General features: G+C 44.7%; 1 protein-coding gene, 1 long non-coding RNA gene and 1 pseudogene across 3 annotated transcripts; 1 reads left to right on the forward strand and 2 right to left on the reverse strand.

Moving 5' to 3' along the window:
- Positions 1-266: 266 nt before the first annotated feature.
- On the reverse strand, positions 267-7,128 carry LOC125327992 (L-lactate dehydrogenase A chain). Of its 2 annotated transcripts, none has more exons than XM_048308137.1 (8): positions 7,022-7,128; positions 5,426-5,560; positions 4,594-4,711; positions 3,709-3,882; positions 2,746-2,919; positions 1,818-1,935; positions 1,267-1,390; positions 267-1,087 (listed from the first exon to the last, which is right to left on the reverse strand). In XM_048308137.1, exons 2-8 carry the CDS (start codon positions 5,549-5,551, stop codon positions 923-925), a joined length of 999 nt encoding a protein of 332 aa, XP_048164094.1. In that variant the 5' UTR covers positions 5,552-5,560; positions 7,022-7,128; the 3' UTR covers positions 267-922. The 2 variants fall into 2 exon arrangements, with proteins under 2 accessions (XP_048164094.1, XP_048164095.1); XM_048308138.1 differs by having other exon boundaries at positions 5,426-5,557; positions 7,022-7,123.
- A 57-nt stretch (positions 7,129-7,185) lies between these two features.
- On the forward strand, positions 7,186-18,097 carry LOC125327993. The gene is made up of 5 exons (XR_007204478.1): positions 7,186-8,327; positions 8,406-8,458; positions 10,379-10,537; positions 10,667-10,823; positions 13,742-18,097. It is a non-coding gene; the product is annotated as an uncharacterized LOC125327993 (long non-coding RNA).
- A 691-nt stretch (positions 18,098-18,788) lies between these two features.
- Positions 18,789-20,304, reverse strand: LOC125327684 (annotated as a pseudogene).
- Positions 20,305-23,778: the final 3,474 nt, after the last annotated feature.

Below are 23,778 nucleotides of genomic sequence, written 5' to 3' on the forward strand. Positions count from 1 at the left end.
TCTTGGTCTCAGCACCATAACCAGCATGGCTGAAGATTGAGCCTTTGCCTTAAGGTTTTTCTTGTTACTGTTGGTGCTGAAGAAGTTCATTTCAAAAAACTGGGTGAGAATTCCATAACTACATAACTGCCTGAAGCCTCCAGCACATTATTACACAGGTGATGCTGGAGTTAGTGGGACTTGAAAAATAGAATTGATTCAGGTGTGTGGAAACAGAGCTACGTGGGGGAGACAAAGCCCTATTAAGAAAAACAAGGAGACAGAAATAACAGTTTGTGGTTTATTTGGTGTTGTAGTTGGTACTACAGTTGGACAGTCACTGTCTTGTTGCACATAGAAGTCTTACCATTTTTTAAACATGCTCAGGAGACAAAACTTACAACTAGACTGATATAGTACACAAAAATAAGGTTCTCTAAGAAGAAAATATCCACAAAAATTCCAAAGCAGTGTTAGGAAAATACACTTGGACCTATCAATAGTGAAATATTGAAGCTATTCAGCTGGCAGAGAAGGTTGGTCAATTGGCTTGACAATCCTTTAACTTCAAGAAAAGTCTTTGGTTTCACATTGTGTAGCAATTACTTACTCCTTATTCCTTTGAACCAACATGAGGAAAAGGCAAAGGGTTTTTTAGGCAGTGCTGCTTTGATTGCTGGATTTCTGTCATACTACTTCACTGAACAAGACTGACTAAGGTTATCTAGCTCTGGCTAAGAACATGGGTGTCTGTGAGCAGGGAAAACCCCAGATTAGTTTCCTAATGCTATCTCTTCAGGAAACTCCATTGTTCAGATTTGAGCTTTTTGTGTGTTCTAGTTGAGATAATACATTGAAAGATTTGACTTACTTGGAAAGTGCAACGTAAGACAAACCACTAAACCCATTAGACTGCTAAGAGCCAAAAACTGCTTGGGCAGGTTTAAAACTGTAGTTCCTTCTGGATTGCCCACAGTGTGTCTGCACTCTTCCTTAATTTGTCCTCTTCCTCAGGTTTTAGGATCATCTTTACTACATCAGTGATGCCATTATTGCCCAGTACGCAAGGAACACTTAGGAAGACATCTTCTTTTATTCCATGCAAGCCCTGAAAAGTACATAAGGATTGTTAGGCTGGAATTTATCTATGTCTGTATATGTCATAGAATATCCTATCAGGAAACTAAATTTAGTTGAAATTAAGCTAGAAAGTGATCACTGTTTTTCAGAATTCCAGAGATACTTAATTCTCAGTAAAACAGAAATTAGCAAAAAGGGGCTGCTCACCTTAACAATTGTAGAGATGGGGTGCACTCTTCTCAAATTCTTCATAATACTTTCAGCTAGGTCTCCCACAGAAAGACCAATAGCCCAGGATGTGTACCCCTTCAGTTTGATCACCTCATAGGCACTGCAGAGACACAGGCACTCATTAAAGAACAAGTACCATCAACCAAACACTTCAAGTTTGTAAGAAAGGCTTTTGGAGGTGTCCTGATCAATTTGGAGGCATCAGAAGGCTTGACTGATTTGCTGGCAGGACCAAAATGAACTCAGCAGTGAATAATTCTATTTGCATTTTACACTAGTCCACACAATTATACTGGAAACCTAGTTGTTTAAGCTCTTCCCTAATTTAAAGTTTACTAATCCTGAAAATTTAACTGCCAAATCTACATTGCTTCTTCAAATATTATTTCATGTTCTGTTATGTTTGCGTCCTGACATTTGGGGCTGCTGAGGGATTCTGGATCTGGGTACTGCAGTTCAGAGATTTTTCAGCTCTTCATGATTTGTTCTTGTGTTGAAATTTATAAAAAAGCCAAACCAGTATTTACCTGTCCACGACCTGCTTATGGACCTCTTTCCAGTGTTCCTTGTCTCCATCAGTTCCCAAGTCTGGATGAAGGGCCTTCAGGGAGACACCAGCAACATTCACTCCACTCCAGACAGGTACTGAAAGTTGCACGTAGGTTAATTTTCTCACAACACTTAGTCCTTCTCAAATTAACAGCTCACATAAGATCTACCTGCATTAATCTGCAACACATCACTTAGGATTTAGCTATGACTTTAAATATAGTATGACCTATAAGGCAAATCTAAATTGCAGGCTGAGAACCTAGGAGCACATCAACACTTATACACGGTGTCACAAAGTTTCAATACAACTTTTTAAAAGTGAAATACCTGGGCAACATGAACTACAGTGACAGTCACTATATATTTTGCAAAGTTTTCTCAAAACAAGAATTGATTCCAACTGCATTCTGGTGGGTGTCAGGAAGCAGACAGTACTGCTCTGGTGCTGCTTGGAAAAGTACAGGTTAAATGAGGAGAAAGTTGTGCTTTCTCCTGTCCTCCAGACTTGCCTCTGCACTTCAATTCCTATGTACAGTAATTAAGAGATGGCAGCTGAGTGACTGCCGCTAGGTCTGGTGCAGATCTTTGAGAGGCCCTTGCAGAGAACTTTATCATCTTTCTGCTTCAGTTTGGGGTTTTTTTGGGAGTTACGGGAACAATTTAGCCTAGAAATGTTTAGCCACCTCAGGTTACAGTAATGACCTTTTCAAGCAGTCACTCAGGTCAAATATAGATCATCTAGGGTTACTCTGTGCAGCAAAAGACTTAAATCCGGACTGGCCTTTTTAAGGTGCTGCAGTGCAGAGGTTTTGGAGCAATGTTTTGCTGTAGCTTTTCAAGGTGTTTCTGGCAAACAAAGCATCAGGGAGTTCTGTGTAACAGCCAGCCCAGTTTCACCCTTACCACTGGAATCTCCGTGCTCTCCAACAATCCATCCATGGCAGCTCAGAGGGTGGATGCCCAGCCTTTCTCCCATGAGGTGGCGGAAACGGGCAGAGTCCAGATTGCAGCCACTACCGATCACACGGTGTTTGGGAAAGCCACTGATCTTCCAGGCCACATAGGTCAAAATATCCACTGGAGGGAGAACAAGGGGGTAACAAGTGCCACTCATGAGCAAATTAATAATGGGGATGGTACCTTCCATTCATCTGTAAGCATTTTACCTGCATGCTAGTTGCATGGAACAGAGCACAGGGCAGTGCTCGTGGCCAGGCACTGCAGTGGACTAACATAATGTCTGTTTTACACAACCTAATAACTGCTTTTAAACAGTCTCTCAGCTCTGCCTTTATGCTATGCATGCAATTATCAGTGAACCTTACTGAGCTCAAGGTCATTTGGATTGAAGACCTAAGTTTCTTCCTCAGAACACCAAACTGCTGAGCCTGGAGAGGGAAGATGACAGTTGTTGCTATATGGATATCATAGAATGGTTTGGGTTGAAAGGGACCTTAAAGATCATTTCATTCCAACACTCTGCCATGGGCAGGGACGCCTTCTACTAGACCAGGTTGCTCAAAGCTCCATCCAACCTGGCCATGACTACTTCCAGGAAAGGGGCATCCAGAACTTCCTTGGGCCAACTGCTCCAGTATCTTACCACCTTCATAATAAAAAATTTCTTCCTTACAGCTAACCTAGATATACCTCTTTCAGTTAAAGCAGTTACCCCTTGTCCTATCACTACATGCCTTGTAAATAGTCTCTTTTAGGCCCCTTTAGGTACTGGAAGGTTCTCCAAGGTCTCCCTGGCGACATCTCTTCCCCAGCACAAGTATTTTCTAAAAGCCTGTGCACTAATGTCACCTTACTGAAAAACACTATTCTCTAAGCCAAATCCTCTTATGGCAACACAAGACAAACCTGGGTTTGAGACAATAAGCAGCTTGCAGTCAGGACTGTATTTAACAACATTGGGAATGATGAATTTGAAGATATTCACATTGCGCTGGACCAAGTTAAGGCGGCTCTCTCCTTCTTGCTGCCGGGCACCAGCAGTGACAATGACCAGCTTGGAGTGTGCAGTCACACTGTAATCTGCAGACAAAAGGCTGTGTCAAACATGACCTCTTACTACACATGGCTCAGAACAGGAGTTCTCACTTCCTTTCTGTACCGAGATCTCAAATTCTCAACTTTGAGGGTGCAGCAATTCCCTGGTAATTGTTACCGGAGACTTAGCCTCTATAGAAAGTTAAATTTTATTTTAAGACTGTGGCTCATTGCCACAAATGGCAACATTGTACCATGTATCGCTGCAGGCAGTGATACTCCATGCTTCTCAGCCACAAATGGGACTAGGGGTAGCTGTTGGGGTATCACTCAGGGCAAGTGCTGTGTAGAAGAGGAAGAAGGTTCTGCCCTCATAACCTGCTACCTGTGGGCACTGTAATTAAGGTATGAGCTGGTTAAGCCTTTGCCCTACTCAAGGCTCCCACTAAAAGTTATCAGAAGTAAGCAGTAATGAGTTCAGGGGTTAACTGGTTGTGAAATAAAGTTCTCTAAGGTGCACAAGTACTTAAGAAATTCATCTTTCTGTAATGAGTAGTGAACCCTGGAAGAAAATTCCTAGCTGGACTGGCCATAAGAAGGTATATTAAAAAATATACCAGCTGAGTACTATATCCATGAGCTTTCGCCCCAACAATTAGGGTGACAGGCTAAGTGCTAGACTTGGCTGTCCAGTGTGAGACCTGAAGTGGCTATCTCCATTTTAAAATAATGAGCACATGAGAGCCAACTACTTGCCTTTCCCAGAGACAATCTTTGGAGTTTTAAGGAAGAGGCTGCCATGCTGGAGATCCAGCATCTCTCCTCTGAGCTTGTCCTCCACAACATCAACAAGGGCGAGTTCATCGGCCAAGTCCTACAAGAGACCAAGAGTAATGGTAAGTTTACTGCCTCTTGGAGCAAAGCCCCCAGTTTTTAAACTGTGAAGTTACAATTATTTTAAAACCTACTTAAACAATTTTGCTCATCTCTAACACTTCACTTCTTCCCAGAGTCCTTCAATAAGTCCCCTGGGATATACACTTTCTTGAGTTCACTTTGTACTTTTCATAACCACATTCTGTACAATTTAGCAGGACAATAATGAAGAATAATTTAATAGCAGTTCATCCATAACCTAACTGCCAGTTAAGAAATGCAAGCCTAGTGTTAAACCCAGCATTTTCAATATGGTAGCTGAATGCAGAGGACAAGTCATTCAGAGTGTCAAGGACCAATTTTTCCAGACCACACTGCTCAAGACAAAAAATAACTCCTCGGTTCTCCATCTTTTTGTATATTTAGGCTATTAGACAATTCCTACTTAAAAAGGAGTCTGCAAGTCCCACAAAGGTAAATGCAGCTCATAAAATGATACATAAAGAACATACTATCTGATCCTGAGGCAACCCTGGTTTACAAGAACTGCAGCTATTTGTTCTCTGTCAATAGCTTCAAGACTGTTGCTTCATTTCAGGCCCAAACAAAGGATTGTATAACCAGAAGTTCATCTAATACGGTAGATTTTTTTTTTTTCCCCTCTTTTAGGTTTCAGGTTCTTCTGCTGCTTCCTCCCAAGCTTGCCATTTACCTTCATGAGGATGCTGATGGCACAGGCCATTCCAACTGCACCCACACCAACCACGCTAATCTTATTTTCGGCATGACTGTGCTCCTGTTTGTGGAGAGTGTGGATGAGCTGATCCTTGAGAGACATGGTGCACTGCTGAAAGGAAAGCAACAGATTATTTCTCCAAGCTTTGGAGCTTTTACTGACACCAGAATATTTGTATCCAGCAAGACAGACTTTATTCCAGGATGATACAAAAATGGATACAAAACACATGAATAAAACATCTGGCAATACTGCCTGTATGCCACAAAACGATTGCAAAACTGAATTATTGATGACAATCCTCTGATCAAGCTCACCATAGCTTTGCCTCAAATGCAGCCTGAGAGCAATTGATTATATTATATAGCTGGTGGCACTCCAGCAGCAGCAGTAGGATGTTCTAAATGACCATCCATATTACATTTAGGTACAGGAAGCCATTTTAGTACTTCTAAGCACAGCACAATCTGGCAAACTCTCTTCTCTCACCCTGAAAAACTGGTATTCTGTGCCCTGAAGCCTTTCCAGAGCTGAAGTTGTGCAACACTTAGGCAAGCCCTTTTTAGGCACAGCATGAGTCTCCACGTCATGAATTTGTTTTGAAATGAAACTGCACAGTTTTGAATTAAGATGGCTGGAGTCTGGTGCTACCATCTCTCCCACCCTCACATTTTAGCTGCCAGCTGCACAGCATCCTGGTTAGATGGGTTCTGACAGCCCACGGGCACAATGATGACGAAGGATTGTGCATTCATCCCCATTTCTGCATCGAAGCCAACACCACGCTTTCCCAGGAAATGGTGCTGCACTGGGAGCAGCCTGAAGAGCCCAGGGCAGGAGCTGCTGCACAGACGGATGCAAGTACAGACACAACACGACTCTCCAGTGCTGAACAGGCGGCGACTCGTTCAGAGCACGAAAAGCCAAGCAGAGCAGCAGTTAAGGACTGTAAGTTTTGGGGCTGAGGGGAGGGGCAGGAAGCTAGGAGTGCCCTTATTTAGGAAAAATCAGCCAAGCTACGTCAGTCTTCATTTGCAGAAGCCTCCAGCAGCGTGGCCATGTAGTGCACTCTCCACGTGCTAAGTCCTCCCTTTGCACTACAAGCACTTCAATGCGCAAGGCTGATGAGAGCACGTCTGTTACACTTAAAAACTTTTTGCTTTTAGAGTGCCATATCCCTTAAACAAACAAGTCAGGGGAGTAGTAGGTGGTCCACTAATGCTGTATTTCAAACGCAGCCCTACGCCCATCCTCAAGTCCGTTTGCAGGATCGCTCCCTAGGGCCACACGCACCGATTAAGGGAAGCAAGTTAATCCACGGAGGCTCAAGGGGATGAAGGGAGGGGACGATGGCGGGGTTGTGAGTGGAAATCGCGCCGGCTGGACTCAAGCCCAGGGCTGTGCCCGCCACCACCACGGCCGGGGGGAGCCGGTGGAGCGGAGCAGACTTTGTCCATTCGGCGCCGCCTGCTCCACCGAGTCCCCCCGGAGGTTTGCGGGACAGCACCTCCTGCAAACCCCGTTCTTGCATCCCCCTGCACCCCCCCAGCCCGCCACGGCGATCGCACCTACCGAGCGTCCTCACCCAAGCGCGGCTGTGGCGGCAGAGCGGGGGAGGTGGCGGCCGCCGCCTTAAATACGGGCCGGGCGGCTGACGTGAGGCGGGCGGGCTGCGGTGCTGGGGACGTGCCCGCCGACACGTTGGGGTGGAGAGAGAGGGAGAGGGAGGAGGGAGAAGGAGGAAGGAGCAGCGGGAAGGAGCGGGAGCAGGGCAGGAGAGGGTGAAGAGAGGCGAGCGGCCGGCGCCGTGATGGGGGCTGAGGCGGGGCTGAGGAGCTCAGCTGCGCACCCCCTCAGGGCTCGTCTCAGGGCTGTCGTCGGGGCAGATTCCACTCTCTCTGTTATTAGCCGCGATGAGTGAAAGCAAACTCTCCGGCTCGGGAGTTTGTGGGGAATTCAAGGCGTTCCTGCCCTCGTTTCTCGCCCGGGCAGTGCCAGACAGCCTTGTGCTCCTTCTCAGGGGTTTATGGCGGTAGTTCCGGATGGGGGCTCTTGTCGGGTGGCTGGAAACCAGCTTCTAATTTCCATCTGAATCAATAGATGTTTGATGATTTTTTTTTTTTTTGTTTACTTCCCCTTTCCGTGTATTTACGTATCCAATTCCCACTCATTTGTTATGTTAGGTTATATAACCCAAACCTTTTCAGCCCTGCATGGTCACGCAAGCAGTTCCCTGGTCATTGGGATGTATGTTCTGTGGAACTCTCCCAGTTTAACTGGTTTTTAACTGCTTTTTCTCCTGAGAAGGCTTGCTGCATGGAGTGTTCCAGACAGCGATGCCTCAAACACAGCACTAATGTTTTCCTGAAGTTACTGGAAATTCCATGACTGGACTCACACTGGTGTTTTTCAGTCACACCATGCTGTCAGTTTCCTGTCACTCTGCAGCTGGTTAGTAAAGCCAAATCCTTCTCCTATTCACTTTTTTCTTGCTAGGACTCCCAATAAAAAGCAAAAACTTTTTTTTATATATATTTCCTGAATGCCTGCAGTTTCAATTTCATAATATACTATAGTATTTTGTGGGTCATCCCACAAAACTGGCTTTTAGTAGATGCACACTACTTTTTATCCCTTTATTATTCATTGAATATCATGTTTTTAGTTAGATTTTGCTTTGGAAGTTTTTCTGCACAGATATCAAAAGCACAGGCCCAAACTACTTCTGCCATGGCTTATTTCTTAGAACTTGCTGTTCTCTGGTCCTGTGGTAATGCCTTCAAATAGGGAAATTTACTTAAAATCTTTTGGATTTGGGCATGTCAGAGTTCTGGAATTGAGAATGCCTGCTTCCTCCAGCTAGAAGACAGCAGACTCAGTGAGTTTTGCTCTCCATCTGTGAGTTGTGTTCATTTATTATCATTTACCCATTTCTGCTTTCTACCTCCTCTCTTAGGCACCCCTGTCTCTACCTCATGGATTTGCATGTTCGTCCTTACTGAAAATCAGGTAAGTATGCATTTAATCTTGTGTGAGTAGATGTGTTACCTTTATTTTCTCACTCTTGTTTTTACAGTGATCATTTTTTCTTTCTTTTCTTTTTTTCATTTCTTGTAGTTGCAGTACCTTTACAATCTTAGTCTTAGTTTCCTTTCAGGATTCTGACTCTAACTGATTTTTGGCCATATCTGTCCTCAGCTCCTAGGACATACTCGAGTTCCTTTTGAGGTGCTTATCTTGCTGTGGCACATGTGGTCACACACCATCCCAGTGACAATTCCCTTCTGCTGGGGTCATCTGACAAGAATAGTAGCCCAAAGCCTCATCATTTATTTGACAGTCCATTGGCAAAACAAAAGAAACAAAAGATACAGGGGAGAAAACATCTAAAAATGCTTGACACATAGAATTTGCCTAGATTTGCATGAAACAAGACAGAAAAACACAAAATTCTGCTTATTATAAAGACCAGCACTTCCAGCAAAGGAGGTTAAATATAACAGGCTGTTGGTTACAGGACTAGATGTGCTTTGTTCCTTGCTTCTGCTGGAAGAAGGAGCGATGCTTGTGGGATGTGCCATGTCAGAGAAGACTGGTCACTAAGGAAGGGAAGTGTGGGTAGATGCTGAGCTGGCATGAATGCAGGATAAAAAGGAAACATAGTTCTGTCATTCTGCATTATTCTGGGTTCACTGACCATCTTGTTCTGTCAGAAGCCTCAAGGATGGATTAGGAAGTTTAGTTCTGCATCCCAGGAATCTGTATTTACAGTGGCTCTATATGAATGGGACTGAACATCTCATCCAGATTTGGGTTACAGACATCTGGCAGAACAGAAAAGGAACATTTGACAGGAATGAAGACCAATGAGAAATATTTTTGACCACAAAAACTTTTACTTCTAAGGAGTTGAAATGCAAGATATGAAGCTTCTATGGCAACACTGGCTGAATAGACTTAATAGTACTTAAAAATATGTAACTAATATAGAGCAAGTGGTATTTTACTACTCACAATGGGACCAAGGCTCCTAAGAAGAGTATTGTAAGATTCTTCTTAGCCTGTGGCTCAGGCAAAATAAACTTGGACATGATTTTCAGGGTGTAAGTTCCAAAAACATCTTCCCTTGCTTGTGTTTGTGTTGCTTGTTACTGAGAACAGAACCAAGACTGAATCTTTGTTATCTATAAGGCATCAGGTTGTCCTTATCTCTCTGGTCCCTATTCAGATACCAGGGGTCCTACTTTTAGCAGAGCAGGCCAAAGCAAGCCAACTGGGATGTTTCAAGACTATCCTGGTCCCAGTATGTCCGCAGTGATGATGATAAGCAGATCAGAACCCCTTTTTTTTGTAAAAAAATAGAGTCAGCTTTTAATATGCCAGTGTTAATTCACCTGTTAATTTATCTCAGTTACAGAACTGAGAAGGCGGCTGTGATGGCCAAATTTTTCCTTTTATGTGGCCTTTGTGATCTTATTATGAGCAGTAGATGCTGAGGAGGAAAGCAGTGATCTGGCATGATTGACACTGATTTTCTGCCTCAGAGAGCTTCAATGAGAGAAGGCTCAGAACAGCACAAACAGAACGGGGTGAGCAAATTACAGGCATATTTCTTGCACTTGGAAGATGGAGGCCAGGTCTGTTTTGATTTCCTGTAAGTGATTGATTGTAGGGATGGGCTGACTTTTCTCATCTCTGTAGATAAGGAGTTTTACTCTTCCTGTTCTTTTTCCACTGCTGCCTTTTATCGTGGTAGCAGGAGGTGTTGTTGATAGAGTGATGGGAATGCCAGAAACGTGACAGTCTCTCTCCAGGGAAGCTTGACCCTTCCTCAGCCTGCTTGTCCTCATACTAGTTTTCATAGATTAGATATGAATAATAAAGCAACAGAAGTTGCTGAATGTAGAAACATTTCTATTTTTATTCTAGGAGTTAGAAGCAGGACCTTTCCAGGTGGCATTTGATAAGGATCTGAGTGATAACAGATGGAAACAATGCCACATTCTTATTAAACAATGTTTGCCTTTAACCTACAAGAGACCATTAGACCATTGTCACAAAAATAAAGTCCAGAGACAGTTACCCAAGGTGAGTTCAATGTGTTCATTTTGCTATTTTCAGTAAAACACAAAATGTTAGTAAATTTCTCTCCATTTTGCTAAAATATAAGGGGTTTTACATAGTGACATTTAATTTCTACTCTCTCCATTTGCTCAGGTCCTGGCTCATGACAGACTGAGTCAAATCTGATGGTGCTGCAGGGGTGAATAAGGGCACCAAACCAGGACCTACAGGTTTGCTGTGTGACCTACAGCTCAGCTGGGAGGTTATCAGTAACACAAAGCTACTGGGGATGCTGACCAGCCCTGGAAAGGTCAGTGGCATTTCTACACTCTACCTGAGACTTGAGGTTTAATTTGCCCTTAAAAATCCTCGGGGTTATTCCATGCATGATCAGTCCTGCTCCTACTCTGACATCATCAAGGGCTTTGCTTTCCCATGCTGTCAGTGTGCGAGGAAAAGACCTGGCACTACACATAGCTACATCATGTTCCAGTCCTGTCTTTCCCTTTGATTTATTCTGAGATCTGAACAATTTCTTCTGGCTTTAATGGCTTCATTTCTCCTTTGTAAAACGTGAAGGTGTTTTTATATACTGACCTGATGGTGGTACTGGAGAGATTTGTTAATTGTGAAACATTTCAGCTTTGTAAAGCAGCATGAAAATGATGGAGGGTCTTCTCCTGAACCAGAGAGCCCCAGACTCCAAAGTGGAACTTGACACCAAAAGTTCATAGAGCCAGAATTCTTGCCTTATTCCTTTGAAATACTTATCAGGGTAAGACACAGGGAGCTGAGTTGTTTTTACTCCATAAAAAGCCGTATTTTGTGTTCTCCAATTTGGTCCATATAGCCAAATATCAAACCATTTGAACTGATCTCCTAAGAAACCTGAAAGCTGAAAGGTGAGTTTCATCCTGGCTTGCACTAACAAGTATCTCTGCACATAACTGATTAGCCATGATCCATACACCTCTGGGTCCCTCTCCTTGGCTGCTTCCATGCACCGGTGAGGATGCTGGTGTTACAGAGACCCAGAGCTTTTGCTGCTTCACGCCCTCATTTTCTCTGCACTGTCATTGTGGGAAAGGGGAGGGGCTAGCTGATGCAATTCTCATTTCCTACTGTTTACGGGTCTGTGTTTCTACAACCTATTTTTAAATGTGCAGGAGGGGAATAATTATGGAGACCTGTGTAAATAGCAGTCAATTTCTGGAACACCCAGGCTTCCACAATGTTTTTCTGTCAGTTGTCTGGTTTTGATTGCAAACTGGTTTCTAGCTGACATCTTTCAATACCCAGAACTTCCAAGTTACACCAGTTTTTCTTTTCCCCTTAAAAAGCTAGTTATATTTGCAAGTACAGCTGCAGTGGATTATGCCTTCAGTATAAAGCTAGATAAAACTCTATTTTTTTGCAATAGCTTCCTAAATCAACACTCTAGGTAGCTGGACTAAGCAGAACATGTGATTTTGTCTTGCTTCTCTAAGGAAATGAATTTATTCATGAAAGCATGAGTCACTGTGCAGGATTCCAAGCCAAACCCATTCCCTTGATGCAACTCTGGAATCTTACTCATTTACTTAGGAACTGCAGGAAATTGGATGCTCTGATAAATTACATGCACTTAACTACACAATACTGCCTCCCTTTTGGGGGGAGAGACTTTTCTAGCATTTCAGACCTTGTATATCTGGTTGATGCTCTGCATCTGTGCAGATTATCCATTCTCTCCCATCTGAAAATCACTGTGTCCAAACTTTCATTTCTGTGAATCAGAATTCCAAGTTACATTGCTGGAAAGTCCGCATGCTATGATGAAGAAGTTGCTGGGCCATACCAACCACTGCAGAAAGCTGAGAGTACTTCTCAACATTACAGACACACAGACTTGGTGGAGGAACCTACAGATGATTATATAATAAATTATTATCCCTTCCTTGGAGAAGGAAGACGAAGTTTAACTTGCAGTTCAACAAATGCAGCAATAGAATGGAGATAGGCAGCCAGGTGCTTTCATTTCAGTTCCCACACTTGGGCCACCCCTGAGACTCCTTTAAAAGCTGCAGCTGGGCTAGCTGAGGCCTAAGGTAGCAGGCCTGAGGTGATTTTGGCTTGTGTTGCAGACCTCAACTCTTCTGCTCTTCTCAGAGGGGAAAAATAACTTCACTGTTTCTGCACAAGGTACTCTTTTAAATATTTGCTTTGGTGGTGATAGTGGTTGTTAGCAGCTCTGCAGATGGATACAGAGCCCTTGGCAAAAGACATGATTGTGAAAGGCAGCTACTGTCCTGAGAGGTTACCAGGCAGAGTTTTAAATGCCATTTATATCCTGTGTACTGCCAGCAGAGTGTAGTGCTGGAGTGGACAGGGAGCTTCCCCCAGTAGAAAGCTCTTGCCTTAACTCTTCAGGTGTTCTGCTACCCAGGGTTTTTAGTTTTGTTCTGTTCAGCTTTATTTTATAAGCACAAGGTAGCCAAGACAAAGACACACCATTTTCTCAATGACAAGTTCTCTAGCTTGTACTGTTGGGGATTTACACCATCACCTGGGTGGTCTGTAGCTGTGTGGTAGCTGGCCACTCTTGACACTATGGTAGTTGGGCATTCAGTGACCTGTGCTTTTCCCTGGATTGTGGATTGGTGCCTGTCACCTCATCCTACTCACAGCAAAGCTCATGTGAGCCCTGTCGTCATCTGTATGTTCAAAGTGTGACTTGTCAGGAAGAGAAGAGTGATTTCTTGTCCTTTACAAGAAAGAATTACTTTGTGGTCTTAATTTCCTTACACACCTTTTTAATTTTATATGCCTGTGTTTCTTAATTGAAACCTGATACGTTGTGCCATGACTCAGTACCAAAGGTCTGAACTGTGGCAGTGATTCCAAAGAAAAATAAAGGTGGGGAGAGAGAGGTGCAGCCTCAGCTGCTGTCTTTTGACCCAGCTTCGTTGTGCAGCTGTAGTGAGATCATTAATACGCTTCAGGCAGGCACCAAGCTGAACGTTGCTGTCGGGAGCACAGCTTTGCAGCACAGGAGTTGTAAAGGCACACAGCAGGAGGAGCTCATCGGCTAGAGGCAGAATGAACCAGGGAAGTGAAAGTGGACACAGAGCAAAGCAGAATAATTGCCAAATATGGTGCTTGGCTTGGCATGCTGTGTTTTCCAAGAACATTACACAAATACCAGCCCCTATCTCTATTGATTAGTTCATGTTTTTTATTTATACGCAGGTTTTAAATAGAAAATGGAAGGTCGATGCTTGCCTATGGACTGCCAATGAGTCGTTTTCTCAGTGCTATGCTAAGTGTGGAGTTTCTGACTTGTGTTCCCTGTGTTCCTGTATTTGGATCAAATTGCACAAATGTTTAGCAAACATGTGCAGGGCACGGCCTTATTGTTTTGCAAACTGTGGTGAGTCTTGTTTAAGGAGGTGGATATTACCACAGGGAGGAAGCATATGACTTCTGGCTGCTGTGGGGGAAATCCTGATACTTACAGACCCTGGTGGTTCTCTAACTTGGGCACTGTAATAAGAGGAGCAGCATGCCTGTGTCCTGGGTACTAAATGCAAGGTACACCATTTCTCACTGGCCACCTCAATGCTGTGTTGTTTTTCTCATGGCTCTATGCAAAATCAGTTGTATCCCTAAACCTTATGCAATTGTGGCCTTAAGAGGCAGTATCTCAGTTCATGAACCCTTTAAAAGATGCCAATGTGATGGAAATGTGAGATGCTGGGATATAGTGCCATGTGTTCTCTGTGTGTGTGTATGCACATATGCACAGAGCTGGATTTCTGGAGGCTGGGTCTCCTGAGCAGTTCACTCCCCATATATTCTCCACATCCTTTTTGCCAGTTGTACAGCATTTCTGCTTTATCCATTCTGTAGGCTGTGTGTTTGTGTGGTATTTAGTGCTGTGATGTCAGAAGGGAAAAGATACCTGCATGCTTTATCTTTTGCTCCCTGTGTGAGGGCAAACAGTGTTTGAAGTGCCAATAGGGCCAGGCAGTCCCCTAGATCAGTATTAACTCCCTGCCACATGAGGAGCCTTTGGGCAGCTGATGGGGCACTGGGGCTCACCCACTGCTTCACTCTTGGCCTCTGGACTGAAGTGTTTGCAGTCTGGGCAGTGCCAGTTTGGAAAAATGTCAGCATTAGAATTTGAGAGTCACAGGACAGACCGGAGCCCAGGTTTCTGACTGCTGGGATGTGATGTGGTGTATTCGTGTGCTCTGACAGATGGAGCTAGGACTGTTGCTTTTTTTATGGAGTATCCTTCTGTGCACGTGTTTGGCTGCTAACCCAGTGTTCCTTAATTTTTAATATCATAAACTCGTTGGGGGCACATATTTTGAAAAGAAATCTGTTTCACTCTGAATCTTTTGGAGCTTGTTCTTCTCCAGGTTTGGGCTTGAAAAATGAAGTCAGTTGAAGGCTGAGGGTACCCAATAACTTTTGGGAAATTCTGCATTAAGGATATGTCTTTATTATTCTGTTTGTATGTTTAGGTGTAATGTTGAGCATAAATTCCTTGGGCAATAATCTCGGGCTCACAGCCCCTTTTAAAATGTGTTCCCTTGCAAACAGCACCTGGAGATTTGGAGTCAGTAGTGTGTTAGGTTATGGAGAGAATAAAAATTTTTAAAAAAATAATCTCTGCAACATTTCATATGTCTTAGGCAAAAGTTACTGAGGGCCAAGTTAGTTCAGTGCATGACCCCTGTAAGAGTTCTTAGGCATATAAGAGCAGCCAAAAATAGCTCCTTGGAAGGTCAGGGAAGGCATCTTTTCTGTGTGTGGGTAGCTTTACATTTCCATCCTGAAACATCTATATGCCTTAAGGTAAGCAAGAAAGAAGGGATGGAAAGAAAATGGAACATCAGAATAGGCTTGGAGGGCAGCCAGAGCCTGTGTAATGTGTTCCTGTGTTCATGAGGCACTGCCAGCCTTGGAGGTTGTTTTGTACATGAAATGGGGAAAGCCTGCATTAACTTTGAAACTGTGTTTCAGATAAGAGTGGCCAAATAAAGGTTGGATTCAGTCTGTTCAATAGGTGAACAACAGCAAGAGGGATCCTTACGTTTTAAAATGGAGTCATAGGCTCACATCCAAGTGGTTTTAAGCTTCTGACTGTCTGGAGCCTGAAAGAAATTTCAGCTTGTCAGACTGAGTGCTCTCTTTGGTCTGATGTCTGCATGCTGAGACAGAGTTTACGAGAAGCTTTTATAGCAAATCCCAAAGTCAGAGTCACCGCAGAACACTTTAATTATTGAATAGGCAAGGGCTAATGTGAGAGGGAAAGGTTCTGTGGGTCTCTGCATAGTAATCTCCTCCCCCGCCCCTTCCTGCCCAAATCCTCTTGGTTAATCAGGTTATGTTTGCCCTATTTCTCTCGGGGAGCATGCAGAATGCAGTGTTGCTACAAATGGAGGAAGGGAACGGAAGGAGAAGGGCATGCAGGAAGCAGGAGCAGGTAGAGGGTGCTTCAGAAATGAAAGCTTCACTCTGGCAGCGTTCCCGGGGTGCCAGCAGGGCGCCTTCAGGCGGTGGCATGTCTCTGTGAGCTGTCACACTTGCTGACATGCATGGTCCCACATCCCACGCCATGTGCCAAAGGACAGTGAAGGGGAACCTGTCTGCCTGCGTTCAACCTGGAGGCACTGGTGGTTTCCGTGGCCAACAGCTCCCTTCCCAAGCACCCACCACAGCCCATTTCAGCTGAGAGCCCCTGGGAGGGAGGAGTTGATGTCCCTGAAAGGGAGTAGCTGGTGTTCCTGGGGAGCTCGGGCTGCCTGCCATTAGCCTGAAGTGCAGTGGTTAATTCTGGGGGCACAGCGTGTGCTGCATGCTTCTGTGCTGTCACACAGCCTTTAATTCTTGCTGCACTCATCCCCTTGGGCATGTGGCTGCAAGCCACAAGAAAAAAGCTTAGATGGACCCACCAAAGTAAAATGCAGCTATGAGAAGCAGGGAGCCAGCAAAGATACAGACAGCACTCCAGCCAACCTCTGTGCTGCTGAATCTAAGTTTCCTTTAAATCTGGTATTCCTGGAGTTTAGCTCTGAGTGTGCTGTGATTAGGGTGGTTCTTCATATGGATTCGTGCCTCAGAAATGCTCTTACCTGCAATACCTGACTGGGAGACTGAGGTCCAAAGCTCTTCTGTGACTTGTCTAAACCCAAAGCTTGCAGCTGAAACTGTTCCAAAAATATGCAGAATTGCTTGTTCTGAAGTCTGGGTCTGATCAGCCTTAGGAGAACTGGGTAAATCTTGATGGGAGAATTAATTGCAGTGACTTGCGTGATTTTGGGTCTGTGGCAAATAATTTAGAAGGATGTAGATCTGCAGGTCTGTGTGTGTGTTCTGTGTCTTGAGGTGAATTTATCCAAAAGCTCAAAACCAAACCCTTCTAGACCAAATGACAAAGCTCCAGGGAGTTTATATGTAACCCTCTGATCCTGGCTCAGGATCAACTGAATGTCAGACCATGCTTGCATTTCACGTGTGTGCCAGGAAGTGCCAAGCCACGCAAACATTGCCTAATTCAGTTTTGATAAGAAAACATGTGTGCTAATGTCTTAACAAACAATTCGATGGGTGAGGGTATGGGTGTTAATGTCTTTGAAATGGGTCTTAATGTCTCTACCACCTTGAAGCCTTTGTTACAGAACCCAGACAGTTCAACTCCTGAAATAGACAAATGGGTCTGCACAAGCCTGGGTTTCTGGACTTTGGAGGGGAAATTACAGGTTCAAGGGGGATATATGGGGTAGGCGGTGGGGGAAGGCTGTACCTTCCCTGTACCTCAGCCCGTGGGGAAAGGAAGAGGGCAGCATGCCCTCCAAAACCTGGAGAGAGAAAACCCTACTGAAATATGCCCCAGTGGATACTCTCTCCCTTTATTCGAATGAAGTTGCAGGACTCCTTTGTCTCCTTTATGGAGTCTGGCTTTTTACAGGGTGATTATTCTGCACAGCTACAAGGAATTTTTTCCCTTCCTTTTAATAAATTCTGTCTGTAATGGGCCGAATTTTCACTTTTCTTTTATAAGAACTTCCCTACAGATGACATGGAGCTGTGTGGGAACCAATGAAAGTTTTTAAATTGCTCCCATAATTGCTTCTATTGTCAGTTTTTTCATGTTGATAATTTGTGTTTTCATTGCAAGTGATCAAATATTAGTCAAATCATTTTATATATCGTTAAGTTGGTTTTTTGCCAAGCTTGTTTTGTCTTTTTACTGAAAAGAAAAAAATGGTGCAGCCTGCAAAAGGCTTTGTGGATGTAAAATTTGTCTCAACCGATTTTATCTTGGAGGTTGGTACAAGAATTTATACATATTTGAAATCATACAAGTATGTATTAAGCTTCCCAGTTCTACCTTGGAAGACTATAAAATTATTATAATTTGGCTGAAGTTTTCAGAGTTATTAATTAGTGAGCTAAAGAATCTTAACAGAACACAAGAAACATTACATGAAAAAGGGTTGTCCCCCTTCCTAAACCAGGAGAGACAGCTATGAACTGCAAAAAGAACATGAATAAAATACAAAAAGCCTTCTACCAACTCTCAAGCCAACCAAACACTCTAGCATCTCTGATGTGCTGTTGAATTTCCTGCTCTGTGTCTTAGAAGAGAATTTTAATTTTACCTCTCTTTTTGGATTATGCTAATTAGTGTGGTAACCCTAGCATTCTCTGTACCACACAGGCTTCTTAGTTATGGGTGCAGAGTGTGATGAGGGCAATTTGCTCACTAAAATTCAAAAGAAAGAAGAGCTATTTGGAATAATAAACTAAATTTGAAAAGGAATTAATTTCATTTTAAATCCCATCACTAATAAAGTCACAGTTCTTGTTTTGGGTCAAAATTAAGTTACAACAGTCCTATAAACTATTCCCTGAAATATAGAACATAGTCCTGATGTAAAGATGTGTTTGCATGGGAACCTTTTGTATGAAGATGTTTCTATACTTTGTAAATTTGGTATGGTAAAAAATAAATTTAATAATTAATTAAAAAATAGTTAAGTATAGAATTACACAGTGGAATAAGAATATTACCTATAAAATTCTTCCAATTATTTGTGGGTGCAGGCAAGAGAAAAACCTATTTTAAAGCCTTTGAAGTATGTAAACACACACCCTCAACAAACCCATTCACATTTGTACCAAAGGGCTCAGCAGCCCATGTACTTTTCATGTTTCCCCTTTAATATAAAGGGAAGGAAAGGGAAAGAGTTAAGGGAAAGACCCGAGGGAAAGTCCTGCTTGCTCACGGGTTCTGTTGTGCCAGCTCCCTCCTCAGTGCTGTAACCTTGGCCTGAATTTCCTTGTTGAATGCTATACTGTTGATCATAAATTCTTCAGATTTTTCAAGGAACTTGGGCCTGTTCCACCAAAGGAAGACACCTTCCCAGAGCTACAGTTCCTGGAGGGACATGCAGGGCTGGATGATGTGGCTGTCAGCTTCAAAAAGATAATTCTGGAACTTGCCAAGCTCCTCAGATCTGTTCAGCCAGGACCCCAGGGACATGATCTTTGGACACAGTTCCAGTTTGGCCCTTTCATTTTTGCTGTTTCCTGGGAATGTCCCAAACTGGGGAGCATAAGCATGTTCACAGTGCATGATGATAAACTGCTCATTGAATTTGGAAGAGCATGGGAGCTGCTGATGGGTTTGCTGCACGTGGTGTGGAAATAGGAGGAGCGCTGGGGCCTGCCGTTTCTGTTCGCCATTGGAATAGGCTGGCTGGGCACAGGCACAGTGCTGCAGGAAAGGGTGACCAGCCTGCAGCCACTTGCTCACAGCAAGAGCCTCAAAGCCACGTGTGGTCCTGGACCTCAGATCCGCTTCTCCGTGCCAGAGAAGTGCCCTGGAGCATGGAATCAGTCCCTTCACTGCCGTGGACTGACAGTGATGCACCTTCCCTTTCAATACCCTGAGCAGCCCGACAAGCTGCAGTCAGGAGCTCCTTGATGCGAGTCTGCCCACTGGCAGCTTGCATTTTACAGAGCCAGCCATCCCTGTTGTGTAACTTGTCACTACCAGCTTGCACCAGTTTGATGAGGCTTTCCTGAAGAATATGAAACCTCTTCCTATACTTGTGAATTCTCATCCACTGGGGGTGTTGGGCTTTTTCAAAGCCGTTTTTTTTGGCCCTGGCCTGCTAGTCAGTAGTGAAGGGCCTTGTATCAATGATGCAGCCACACTTGCCATGCCAGAGCATGGCGTTCAGAAGCTACTTGCATTCTTTGCACCATTGCCCATTCATGCCTGTAGGAGGTTGGCTGCTCCTCATCATGACTGCCCCATTCCTCTCATGGTAGTAGCTGAGCACTGGGAAGCAGCTGCTGTGGTGAAACATCGCAGCTTTGTGAAGCACTTCATCATTGATGGCTTTGGGGACAACGACAACCAGAAGGTAGGAGGGACAGAGAGAGAAATCCTCACTTATGCAGCTTAGATGCCATTTATGCGTCATTGAACTGAGGAACTCAAACTCTTGTTCAAGCAGAAAGGAGTACCAGCCATCTTCCATGATCTCAAATGTGGGGCGCTGGAAGAAGGAATACGTGAGAGTCACTGAACCTGGGCTGGAAAGTGCCTCAGTGGAGTTCACGATGTTCAAACACTCCTCTGTCCCAGGTATGTCCAGCTGAATAATGTGCAGATCTTCGCATTTGATAACAATGGTACCTGATGAGCACACGACCCTTTTGTTGATGGAATCAATGTTGGAGTGCAGCAGTGTCAGAGACCGAAATGTTCTATTTGATGGCTTAAACATTGTCATAAAAGACCTTTGTCCATTTTGGCAAAAGTGTATAAAGCCAACAAAGCTGCACCGAAGCCCATTGCACCCTGAATGGGCCCCTGGGCTGAGGCCCTGGACTGTAAGTTGGTTTGATGCAACTGACTCAGAGTCTTGTAAGAGACAGTGTCAAACTTGCCCCCCCCCTTGGGGGAGGTACCTAGGCATTCCCACCTGACCCAAAGAGATCTTTATCCACTGAATTCCATGCTTTTCAGCAAGGCACCCGCACCACCAAGTAGCCCAAATGGAGGGGAGCAATGAGATGTCATTGGGACCCAGGCAGGGGTGATGTGTTTCCACTTAATCTGTCTCTGTCACTACCCCTGTTACCACTACCTCTTTCTTTCTCCTTGTTTCTCTTTTACTCTTATCAGAAAATTGATATATTTTATCAACATTTAACCTCGTTTGGTTTTAATCTTGCTTCTGGGAATAATCAAATCTTCAAGTTTGACCTGCCTTATTCACAGAGAGTTTTCTTTCCTCTTCTGTGATTGGGGCAGATCATAATAAGCAGCCACATAACAAGCTCCTCATTGTTCTCCTGCTACCGGGAGAAGAAGATGAGGTGAAACAGGTGGTGCAGCACTATGTCATCAGCTCGGGGGTTCTTGATCAGTTCAGTAAATTCCATGCCAGAAGGGAAAGCGGGAAAAGTCACTGGGAAAATGGGGGACCTCAGGAATGCCAGCTGGGATTGGGTGGGAAAGCTGGGGAGGGCAGGTGGGGGCATAACTCAGGGTGGTGGAGGCTCCCTGGGGGCAGAGGACCATAGGGAGAGGTTACAGAGGGATTTGGGGGGCTGGAAACCTTCCAGGGATTATGGATAGTTTGGGAATTCAGTGAGTCCTCCACACCTTCTGGCACCCTTGGAGTTCAGGTCAAGTAGAAAGGAAACATCTTTCAAAGTTGGTATTAGAACCTAAGATGCCATGGATATGGCTATTGCCATTAGCTTTGACCCGAGTAAGAACCAAACCCTGAGGAGTTTTAAATTACTCCCCTTTGAACTGATGCTTGGGATTCCTTACCCTGGTTATTCTCAACGTAGCAGGGAGGTGAAAATGTATATTTAAACCAGTATGTGGCCAGGATACTGTGTCTTGTGAAATCTCTGACAGGAAGCCCAGTTAGCAGAGACCCTGCCTCTGGACTTTGCTGCTCATAGCATCCAACCAGCACAACGGGGTAACTGCAAAAGTGGATCAGATCAGTAGACATGGATCATCTAGAAGGACCTCTAGTGATTAGTGGGCTAATATGAACTGTCATTGTCTACTTTATGCTGAGTTGTTTCTCTGTATTTACTTGCCACGTCTGGTGCAGAGGCCAGACGTGGAAAAGTTGGGAGGGGGCTGTCCAAATGTTAGTTTTTAGATCATGCTGGGTGGTTAAAAAATTAAGTTAATGATAACTAAGGTTTGTAAAGACAAATTGAGAAAGAAGAGGAGGGATTGATAGAAAAAGATATATGCTAATGTCTTTACCAACAGTTCGATGTGTGAGGGTATGGGTATTAATGTCTTTGGAATGTCTCTAATGTCTCTACCACCTTCAAGCCACAGGTTTGTTACAGAACCCAGACAGTTTGACTCCCGAAATAGACAAATGGGTCTGCACAAGCCTGAGTTTCCGAACTTTGGGGTAAAATAGTAGTTTCAAGGGGAATATATGGGGTAGGTGTTGTGGGAAGGCTGTACCTTCCCTGTACCTCAGCCAGTGGTGAAAGGAAGAGGGCACCGCGCGGCCGGGAGTTCAGCATAGAAGGAGGCTGTGCCCTGTGAAACCTGGAGAGAGAAAACCCCAGGGGAATATGCCCCAGTGGATACTTTCTCCCTTTACTGGAATGAAGTTGCAGGACTCCTGTCTCCTTTATGGACTCTGGCTTTTTACAGGGTGATTATTCTGCACAGTTTTGTGTGCTGACTTCTTTGCTTGGACTGTAATGCACTGTTCCTTTGAGAGACATGGATTAGAAGAGGTTTTTAGCACCCCTCTTTGTTCACAGCATGTATCAGAAACATTTCTGTAGCTCAAAACCAGGTGAGTGCTCTAAGGCATTCTTCCAAAAGCATAAACATGGGCAAATGCAGACCTGAGCCAGTAAATCCTGGAGCTATGACAAGTTCACATGATTTCACATGTTCCCCAGCACAGAGCAACGCCAACTGGGTGGCCACAGACGCCACAAGAATGAAGACGGGCAGGAAATGAACCTCCAGAAGCCATTCCTTGGCAGAAGAGAGCTGTGGGGAAAGCAAGGTGTAGCAGCCCTGAGCCGTGGCAGAGACAGGCCTTGCAGGTGCCTTCAAGCCGTGTAGGGATCCCGGCTGCCGTGTTGCCATGGTGCAGGGCCGCTGGAAGCGTGTCCTGGGGCGTCCAGAGCTTGTCGATGCCCCAATGGCCGTGGGCTGGTTGCTCATTGCTGCAGGACCAGCCACCAGCTCTGGTGGCTTTGCTGTGCTTGGGCATCCTCTGTGCAGCCCTTTTCCGCAGCTCTGCGGAGAAACTCGGCCGTGCTGCGGCCGCACAGCGCTGCAGTTTGGGTTCGCTGCAGCATCCCCGGCCCGCAGGAGCGGCACGGAGCGAGGGGGGAGCGCTGGGCCGCCGTGAGCGGCACTGGGCAGGAGCCTGCCTCGGCAGCCTGTGCGTGGGAGGGCTGCTGGAGCAGATGGCTGGCATTCCCAGAGCTGCGGGGCTCCTGGTTTTCTGCGTGGAGGGGGAGGATGGTCGCAGTGTGGCAGCCTGCAGGCTCACCCGAACGTGCAGGAGGCTGTGTCTGACTTGAAGGCTGAACAGCAGCCTGATCCAAAGAGCACATCTCATAAATTGTTTTCAGGTTGACAGGAGGCTTTTTCTACTCCTCTTTGATACCGTCAGGTAAAAAGCTGTCGATTGCACAAATATATACCTAAATCTCCTTTTCTCCCCTACCTCCCCAACCAGGCTGCCAGAATTACCTGACTTGCCTAAAAAAATCAGAATTTACCATCTGGTGTGCTTCTGATTGACTTTCTGTCTTCCAAAACCTTTGGAATTTCTTTTCCAAGATTCTTTTTTATAAGTGAGGAACTGTTTGTTTGTTAACCAAGTGCCAGGACTCCAGAAAGCAGAGCTGTAAGGAAAGCTGCAGTAGTGGCTCAGCCCTGGTAGCACTGAAAGGAAGCAGAGAGGAAAAAGCCTGCTCTGAGAGAGTGAGGCAGGAGACAGGGCTGAAACAGTGGCTCCATTGTTTGACTCCTACTGGAGCCCCATCTATGGAGGTGGCTGCATGTCCCAGGGAGCTGTGCATTACAAATACATAGTTCATGGTGTGCACAGCAATCAAATCACAAGATAATTATTTAATAGAGGCATGCAAGTAGTAGAGGTTGTTAAATAGGTTTAAAAAAATCAACACTCAAAGTTCAAAACTCTGCTTGTATGATCTGGTTTTAGGTGAGAAAG

The sequence above is a fragment of the Corvus hawaiiensis genome, chromosome 6 (assembly GCF_020740725.1).
Source record: "Corvus hawaiiensis isolate bCorHaw1 chromosome 6, bCorHaw1.pri.cur, whole genome shotgun sequence".
Lineage (NCBI taxonomy): Eukaryota > Metazoa > Chordata > Aves > Passeriformes > Corvidae > Corvus > Corvus hawaiiensis.

Coding starts and splice junctions, on each gene's coding strand:
- LOC125327992 (XM_048308137.1), bottom strand. CDS start 5,551: ATGTCTCTCAAGGATCAGCTCATCCACACTCTCCACAAACAGGAGCAC. Junction 2,920..3,708: donor GCTTATTGTCTCAAACCCAG/GTTTGTCTTGTG, acceptor TTCTCCCTCCAG/TGGATATTTTGACCTATGTG. Junction 1,088..1,266: donor CCATCTCTACAATTGTTAAG/GTGAGCAGCCCC, acceptor TGTACTTTTCAG/GGCTTGCATGGAATAAAAGA.